Source organism: Pterocles gutturalis, unplaced genomic scaffold, assembly GCF_000699245.1.
Source record: "Pterocles gutturalis isolate BGI_N339 unplaced genomic scaffold, ASM69924v1 scaffold22827, whole genome shotgun sequence".
Lineage (NCBI taxonomy): Eukaryota > Metazoa > Chordata > Aves > Pterocliformes > Pteroclidae > Pterocles > Pterocles gutturalis.
In genome coordinates, this window is record NW_010113390.1 from 24,255 (window position 1) to 33,862 (window position 9,608).

General features: G+C 39.3%; 1 protein-coding gene across 1 annotated transcript in view; it reads right to left on the minus strand.

The window, feature by feature from the left end:
* Nucleotides 1-6,802: 6,802 nt before the first annotated feature.
* LOC104462520 (serine palmitoyltransferase 3-like) overlaps nucleotides 6,803-9,608 on the minus strand; it is a gene marked incomplete at its 5' end in the record, with an annotated part of 4,064 nt that continues 1,258 nt past the window's right edge. The window contains one exon of the mRNA XM_010074486.1: nucleotides 6,803-7,269. Coding sequence (XP_010072788.1) covers nucleotides 7,156-7,269 — 114 coding nt within the window. The remainder of the gene's footprint in view (nucleotides 7,270-9,608) is intronic.

Sequence of the window (9,608 nt, forward strand, 5' to 3'; positions counted from 1 at the left end):
GTCTTTGGGGGGTAGTTTCCCTTCCTTTCTTCTTTGCCTCTGAATTGTTTTCCTTCTCCAGTTGAATGTTGCTCAGCCTCATGTCTCCTGCACTAGCTAATTTCATCCCTTCTCTTGCACTTGGGAAGGGTTGTCCCATGGATATCTGTTCTCCAGACCTTCTTCTTCAGAAGGTGTCATGCTCTAGTGTTGCTTCTGGTGCTTCCTCAGGATATTCCTCAATCACATCTTTGATTCTTGTCTGAATTTTAAATTACCTCCATTTACCTCTTTAGGGCTCGCATTGTTTCCTCCATGTCCGTGATCAAATTACATTTCATACTTATGCACCTTCCATCACATGCCACACTGCACTGACGTGCAACTAAGAGCTCTGCGACCATCCATCATCTTTGTGAACCCTTTCCTCTTTTGTCCATTTCAAATTATTTTCAAAAGAGCCTAACAGAGTTAGGTACCAAAATTCCACTGATACTTGCTAGATGCTAGGTGCATTGGTTTATAATACATGTTAGAGAAACAGGAGACTATCACAAGCTGTTAAGCAATAAAAATCCCTGCAACATGATCTATTGTGGTTGGACATTTTATTGAAATCCTGGATAGTCATTTGCAAAAAAGCTGACATGCAGGGTTTGGATTTAATCTTCACATTTCCACTCAAACTGTGGCATTGTTTGAACACAACAGCTTTGGGATCCTGGCAAAGGAGTAAAACTGTCCGAGCTGTTCCACTCTGGTTTGAATTATCTCTCTTTTTATTTATTTATTTTTAGCTTTGAAGTCTGTGTACTTTAAAAATCAATGAACATCATATTAACAAGCAGACACGAATTACATTTTAACAAACTGGAAAGGCTTGGCTACAAATCTTTGAAAAGATAAATTCACATTTAAAAAATCTTCCTAATCCAACTGGCGTCATTGTAGTAAGACACTGACAAAGCCTGCACAGAATGGAAATGTTAAAAGAATCTGTTTTCCAGAATTTTTTTCTATGATTTATAATTAGTCTTCATCATTGTACTGTCTTGTACACTAGGTCTGGTAAACAGAGTACTCATGACTTTTACAAGACTAATGGAGAAGTTCTGAGAGGTAGAAGTTAAAAAATCACTTAGATAATAACAACATTTAGGTCTTTTGTAGATCTTCTCATCAGTTTGACTTAGTATTTCGCAAATAAATCAGGATCACTATCACAGTTTTACAGAGGGATAAAAATGAGGCAAGGAATGCTAATGTGCATCATCTGCAACTACTTAGCAGGGCAGAGACAGATCAGAACTGGGTCTCTTGCATCCAGTTTAGATCTCTGATCCATAGGTTACAGTGAGCCATTTTTAAAATATGGGTATTGGAGTGCACAGTGGGAGTCAGAGAGTTTGTATCAGGATGTTCTGCATACTAAGAAATGCCAAAAATGTAAATAGATGGTCCAGGAACTATGAAAAATTTCATGCCTCTTCTGACCACTCTGTCTGAGAGTAGCTGCATCCTTGGTGTTAGGGTTTTTTGAAAAGCAGCTCCCACATGAAAGTAGGATCCCCAGCAATGTGCAAAAGTTTCTGTCCAGTGTAGAGAGCCAAGTCATCACGAGGTTTGTGTGGTAACAACAAGGGGAGAGTAGGACACACACAGGCTACTTGTGTCAGAGGAAGCTCCAGGAAACACATGGGGGAAGCTATGCTTTTGAAATGTCCCCACTGATTTCACCACTTCTGTGCTATTCCAGAACAGCTGCTGGAGAGGTCAACAGATGAGGAACCTGCTTCAGACAAGAGGCTATCTGCAGCACAGCAAAAGCCAGCCTGTGCCAACAAACATTTACGCACTGCAGTGCCATGGACCATACAGGGTCACACTGGGCCCCAACAGGCTTAGCTGTCCACTTTATGCTGTGCTTTGGTAAGAGAGACCTGCTGCTTGCTGTGTTGGGAGTGGAAATGAAGCTAATAAAGATAAGGGCAACAAACATGATGGTACTTCGTGCTTCATGGTGAGAGATCAGTTCTATGCTCCGGTAACTGGAGGATACATATACCTTGGCCCATTCACAGGATACTAGAGTCAGCTCACGTTCATAGCAGATTCTTTGAGACAACTTAAACGGGGCTGATAGAAAAGCAAGCTTCACCCATCACATCTGGCACCATTGCTCCATGTCATACACATCAAAATTTCTCTTTCTGTTAGTGCAAGTACTTGACTTACTTGTGAGAATCAATTCTCTAGATTTCCTACGGTGTTCTGCTTTCATGGCTACATCTTCTGGTTGAGCTGATTTGCCAGAAAGACATTAATCTGGTGGAGTGACCTATAGGCCATGTCCTTCTGTATCTGCAAAGAAGAGGATAGACCGTCATGCCTGTCCGGGAGCCACATCAGTTACACCTCACAGAATGGGCAGTTGTCACCATACCACAGCCACTCCCAGCAGTGGCATCCCAGCAATGATGCCCAATCATCAGTGATGCTGTGCATGGTTGTCGCTAGAATAATCTCTGAACAATCTTCAGCATCAGCACTATTCTCTAGATGGTGGTTGAACTCGGGTATATCGATAACAATTAACACTTGTTGGCCTTGGCACAGCCTCTGATAGAAGCGAGTCTCCAAAAAAGATTATGAAACACAATAAAGGACCAAGTATCAGGGACATCTGCTATGGCAGCCTGCCTACCCTGCCTTCTCTTCATAAACAAACTGGAGTAACACTCAGGGTACAGTACCTCTCTTTGCCTGTTTCACAGTCACTCTTTTGATATTAAAGACCAAGTTTTCCACCTAGCTGGTTAAAAAGATTTAACTCCTGTAACACTTGCACAAAAAAAAATTATTTGCACACAGCTGGATCTAGTCTAAATCTCCAGGTCAACTACGTCTCTCTAGATCCTGTGCCTCTACATTACCCTTTTCATTTGATTAGCATGTGATATAAATGGATTTATCATTGCTCCCTTACATCACTTGTCAGTGACATACCACATATGTGGAAAGAAACATACTCATGTCTTAGGCAACTGGTGAGCAACCAGTATGATTCAGACCCCAGACTCCTGTTCTGATGGTGCTGAATGACTATTTTGTGTGGTCACTGGAGTGGTGGTTTTGAGACTATCCTGACAGGTCTGAAGCTCTGTCTCACTAATGGATAGAGGAGGATTCTCATTATCTTGTGACTGGTCTGCAGTGAACACAAAAACCACTGGATGTGTGAATAAATGAGGGAAACACCCAGATACTTTTTTTGAAGGCGTCTAAAAGCTCACACATTCAGCTCCCAATATTGGAATGACATCTGCCATTTCTCAGCTGGTGGTGTGGTTTCTTTAAAATTTGGTCCTGACCTGTGTTTTTATTTGAAGAACAATTAAACTTTATGCACAAATAGAAAGCAGATCCTACATTAGAGAATCTCAATTAGATTTCTAAGCAGGCTAGAAAGTACATAAACACCTTTAGTGTAGATTGCTTTGCTTACATCATAATTTTGTTCCCTGTCTCAGCAGGACAGGGAAATATGTGATGGACCTTCAACCAGACACATCCTAGGAAAAAAAAAAAAAAAAAAAAAAAGAGACGTTTGAAATCCTACCTTAAATAAATCCAATCCCATATCTTGGTCCCATGTGAAGAGCAGCGGCTGTGAAATAGTCCGGAGACATCAGCGTTCAAACCCCTCTGAAATAAATGCAGGCAGCTCACCTCACACTGACAGGTTGCTCTCGTGGTTGCACTGGTTTTAAACCAACAGCACTGACTTCAAAACAAGATTTAACCTGATCTACACTTGCATGAGTGATAGATCAAGCCCATTCTTGGTTCAACAGCTTGGGCAGTTCAGATTTGGTGCAGCTTAGAAATTTAGCACCATCAGTAGGAAATTTTTATTTGAAAAGGGAAGATTAAAGCCTGCCGGAGCTGATGAGGATACTGGGAAAAGCACGCAGAGTGAGGCAATACCTAAAAAGCCAACTGCTACATTTCAGGTATTCTGCAGCTGCCAGTGTGCTTTCCCCTAGACCAAGAGGACAGAAACTAGCTAAAGAGAGAGAACAACATAAAGAGGCAGAAGAAGTGGATGAGGGAACCACCTTGACAAGTTCAATAAACTCAGGAAATTAAGGCTTTCTAAAAGATGAGGTGAGTAAAGGTACAGGAAGGGGCAAACAATTCAGATACTCTGTCAAACAGACAGCTCTTGAGTCTTCCCATAGCATGAAGGTCAATCAAGATTTTATGTAAGATAATAAGATGCTGGAATTGCAGCATGCCAACACAAAGTTAGTGTTTTAATACTTACATTTCCACTGGATTAAAATATGACAACTTGAACAATTTTTATTTATGGAAGGTAGTTCTTCTTCAAAACCTTCTTAAACAATTAGAGAACTACATCTCCAGAGAACACACATGTCTGCCTGAAATGGAGTATATTCTTGGAAATATGTGATCCTTATGCTAGATGTGCTAATTCCCTAATAAGTACTCCATCATTTTTTCTTCTTAAGCTAGCTAAAATAGAGTCTCCAAGTGCTGATCAACTCTAAATCTATTAAAATTGATTTAAATCTGGAAAAACTCCACTGATATTACACTGGTGGAAAAGCCAGTGCCAGACCATAACTAAGCCTCATAGGGAAAAACTGAAAGTCCTGGGAGTTTTATTATTGCACCAGTGGTGCAGGGATTTCTCCCTGAATGTTCCTCAAGCCCAGGGACAGTCAGACTGTACTTTCTCTAATGTGTAAGGGATGGAAGAAATCAGAAGAGAGCATATAATAAATCAACCGAGAGTCTCTGAAAAATAGCTGTCCTGTCTCCTTAATAGGAGAGAGAGTAATGTTCTGAGGGCAGGAGGAATTTGGCTTTAGACAGAAAACATTCCCCTATAGGGGGACAAAAAGTGATCATTCTATAGCTTAATCAATCTCAGGCCTCTCTTTGAGGGAAATAGCGTGTTGCCTGCAACAGTACGTGTAATAATGTTTGCTGAAATATAAACTATGGCTGTATACCCCAAGATGGAAGGTCAGAAGTCAACTAAGGATCTGGCCACAGATGTTCAGCAATAGAGATCAAAATGCAATATATCAAATTCAGTACTTTTCCTTGAGGAACAGGTTGCAGAAATTTCTCAACCCATCTCCTTCACTGTAAGTGCACTCATCCTGCATGTAACAAGGCTGTACATCACAAATTACCACGTTACTCAAATGCAAAGTTCACGCTTCCTAATTTCTTGGTTGTCTGCTTGAGTATTTTAATATTTATACAGTGAGTTTGCTCTTATCCACAAACACAGCTCCCTTGAACCTCTGCAATGTTTTTCCAGTCTGTCTACCAAAGTGAAGAATCATATGACACCATTTAGTCCTCCCTCAGACCTTGATATATGTTTCCTAAAGCCGACATTTGATATTATGGAATGTGTTGTAATCAATTCTTAAAGTTATAGCACCACTGGATTTTTATTAACTTGCACAACAACAACAACAACAACAACAAAAATCCAATTAAAAAATGGCCCCTCATAACCAATCAGCCTTGTTATATCCTGAAAGCTGCTTTAACAAGCAGGGAGTAATATAGTGTAATTGGTACTCCACAATTTAATTGTCCTGTTCTTAAATCTAATATTGCAGCTGTGGGTTAAGTTTACACCACAGCTTTCAAGAGAACATGAAAGTGTGGTACATCTGTGCAACAGAAAGCTAAACATCTCTCATCTGATGTGTTTACAATGACATTTGATAGCGTGGACTGGTTTGGAGTTCATTCTTAAAGCCGTAGGACCGCTTTTTAATGCTGAAAAAAAGGGAAAAAGCCTCCAATCTCTTTCAAACAACTCAGCCCACATAAGCCTGATGATAATGCTGCTGCAAGCATTGCAGGGAAGCTGCTGGCTGTAACAATTCCTTCAAGTATTTTTGAGCATTTGTCACTCAGGCTGTGGAAAAGGGGACAAGGACATCTTCCCCCTCAGATGACATAATCAATTGTTTGAAAAATAAACCACTCAAAAAAGTTTGAAACTAGACAAGTAAAACAATCCCTGACATACATAAAACAGACAAGAATATTTCAAGAAATGTTATTAAGTGGATGACCTTAGCACATTTAGAAATGGCGGAGTTTTCAATTTAACAGGTGGCAGAACTGCTTATGGTATCTTGAACTTCACATTCTGTATAACTAACAGCTTCAGCATTATGTACTTGTTAGTGAATTTATTAAGCCCATAAGTAGTTCAAGAAACTCAGGAATGGGCCTATAAATGTCATCTGCAGTTTGTGAACTGCAAGTATCTGGCTGTTTTGATCAAGGTTTTTACGGGAAAGTTAAATGGTTATTAAAATTATTTACTACTGCTACATGAAAAAGGACCAAGCTTGCTGAAGAGCTTACATTGTGACAAGATGTGAAAGGCTGTGGGTCAAATGTATTGGCAGAAAAGCATTTCTGTTTATGTCTGAGCCCAAATTTTTGTATATTATGAAGCTCATAGTGTCCAAGAAAGGGTCTGTGGAGGGGAGGAGACATTTTCGCTTTCCCATAATGTGCTGTCAGAAATATATGGTCTGATCAGGCTACTTTTCTTGTTCTCAGCATTAGTCTTTTTCTAACATTTTTTGTTGTTGGAGATAAGCATGATAGGGCAACTTAGTTAATGAGGTCACTTTCTTCTCGTTCTTCTGTAGCAGTCCACACCGATGTCCTGCTTTATGCTCTTTAACAGATCAAAGCCAATCTCACTGGTGAAGCTCAGCTATATTACCATACTATACTAGAATCCATTTAGTTTTTAAAATTTATTATTTCAGTCACAATTAAGACGATCTGAGGCCTCTTCATAAAAAGGGGCCATAACAAAAGCTGTATGTTAGCAACTCGATCAATGGATGCATTCATTCTGCATCAAAAATACCGTAAGAAGGACAGATCTCCTGGGCAGGCAAATCTGTATCAATATTTCAGTCTCTTGAATACAGAAATTTTATACAATAAAATGCAACACCCAAGCTTCCCCTCCTTTCAATTAACTGAGAAACAAAAATTGTCCTTAGAAGGGAAGAAATGCATTTGTATTTTTCAGTTTTCGGGTTTTCCCCCTTTCATAGCGTTATAATGTTCTCTTCGTGGGTGGAAAACTTAATCTTCAAGTTCAAGCCTAGTTTCTTCATACAGTTCGGGATGAGATGACTTGGAATACCGGGAATATTTCAGTTGTAGAAAATCACCCAATTCATCCAGAGCACTCAAAACCTGTAAGACCATCATACTGTGTCAATTCTCTTGGAAAAGAAATTAAGTTCTAGTAACCTCTACTTTAAAGCAGAACAAGATCATAAAAGCATCAATTAAAGAAAGTTTAAAGGGCAAATGGAACAAATTGCTTTTGTTCTCCTGTATTGAACAACAATGCAGTTGTAGATGTACAATAGCATCTACAAGAACAGAATTTACTCCTTCAGTAGGTTATGGTTTATTAGTAAGCACATTAATTGACCACAGATGACAAAAAAAAACCTTTTTTCCAAAAGCACAGGGAGATAATAATCCAGATTAAAAGTTATCTTTGCTTGTGCAAAAGGGATGTGTAAGGCAATGCTTCAGTATTTCCCTATAGATCCCAAAGACTGGAGTTGCCACTGTGTTTTCCTAGATGGGACTCAGCCCACCATGCTGATCAGAGTCATCATAAGTAGTCTGAATAGTTTAAGGTTTTTTTAGTGCATTCCATTATCTTCTTTCATTAATATCACAGGCATAATTAATAATGCATTAATATTGTAATGTAATTTGCAGAGCTGTGACCCCAGCTCTCGGTAGATTCAAAAAGTATCCAGGGAACCCTATACTGCAGAGAAGCAGCGCAGTGTTTTGCAGCATCTGAGCCATGTTCAAGAGCAGCCAACCTTTTGGTGTCAAAGAAGAAAACAGCAATTTTGATTTTGAGCCTGTTTCTGTTAAGCTACTAAAATGAGCTCAAGAACAAAAAAAGAAGTAATTTAGTAATGGTTAATGCAGAGAGATAGCTTCAAGGTCATTAAGCAAGTTATTCTTGGGAGCTTGCCCTTTCATGGATCTTTCCTCTTTTTAGTTCCAGACTGAGATTCAAAGCAAATTTTGCCAAAGGGAAAAGTTTTCATTGTGCTTGTTACCTGTTTTTACCCTGGGTTTAGGCATATTCACAAAGTGTTTGTCCTAAAAACTTTCCACCTGCAAGTAATTAAACTCAGGGCATTTCCATTCCCCCATACTGTAAGGACATTTAAAGAACGCCACAAGCACTGTGGTGGTGATCCCACTTTCAAAAGCAAAAATACAGCATGTTTAAGAACAATGGCTGGGGAGCGGTTGCAGACCTTCACTGGTACCAGGAGGCAGCTATGTGCAGGCAGCAGAAAGTGAACATGCAGTGATGGCCCAAAAATGTCATAGGCTTGACGTTTGGGGGTTGGGGAAGAAGAAGAAAATCAAAGCAAGTAACCTCAAGAGATTAATCTTCAGATCAACTTCATCGTCTATTGCTAGTTACATAATCCAAAATCTACACAAACAGCAAAAGTTGTCAATGACCAACACAAGGACATAGTTATGCCCTGTTCTATATTGTCTTTATGGTATTAGACCTTGTTAATAACTACTGCACCTTTAAGAGCAGTAGGAATCTACACTGCACACATGCAAGGCAGATTTTTTGATGTCTGAGAAGGGTCTACACTGGTGTGGGAGCTGGCCTCAAGCTCCACAAAAATCTCAGGATGCAAACAGAAAGCCATGGGCTCTCTGCTGGCACAGGTGCTTGTCTGTATAAAGGAGAGGCATCTTTAACTCAAATGCCTTCCATGTTCACAGGTTTTTTGCTTTGACCATCATACTTGTGCAAAGAGAAGAAAAAGAAAGCCTGAAATTTACTGTTAAGCCTTCATGTTTCATGCCTCTAAATCAGCTTATTCTGAGAATGAAGGAACGTATATCACACCACGCCAAAACCACCTTCGGCAAGAAAGGAAGATGGAAAATTTCAGAGAGTTTATTTTAAACACATTTCTGACTGCATTGGAATGGAGGTTTATGGTGGAACTCTCAACATACTCTTAACAGTATTTCTGATATCAGAGAAAGATAGAGAACTGAAACAGGCCAGACAGCACCAATTAAACTTCATTAGGTTCAAACAGTTCCAAATATTCCACCTGTACCCCCAAGGCTGTCCCATATACTTCTGAAATTCGAGAAACATGTGGAAATATGGAATGAAAATAAGGGTATGGAAAACTTGATTTTAAATTATTTATATATTGTTTTAGGTTTCCTACTCTGATAGTTTTGACCTAGCATTTAACTTTTGTCTTGCTGTGCTCTTCGTGTAGGTCTTTATTAGTTATGACAGATTTAGTCTCTATTAGAAGTAGAAGAACATAACAAGTTAACTGTCCCATAATTTATTTTAAAAAATAAAATATGTAAGGCTAAAATGCCTCTAAATATCAAGTGACAAGGCCAGAAAAACAAACTCAAAAATGAATTATTGAGATTCAAAGTAACTAACACACAGCTTCTCCCAACCTCTTTTGCATCTGCACTTAATTTCAGCA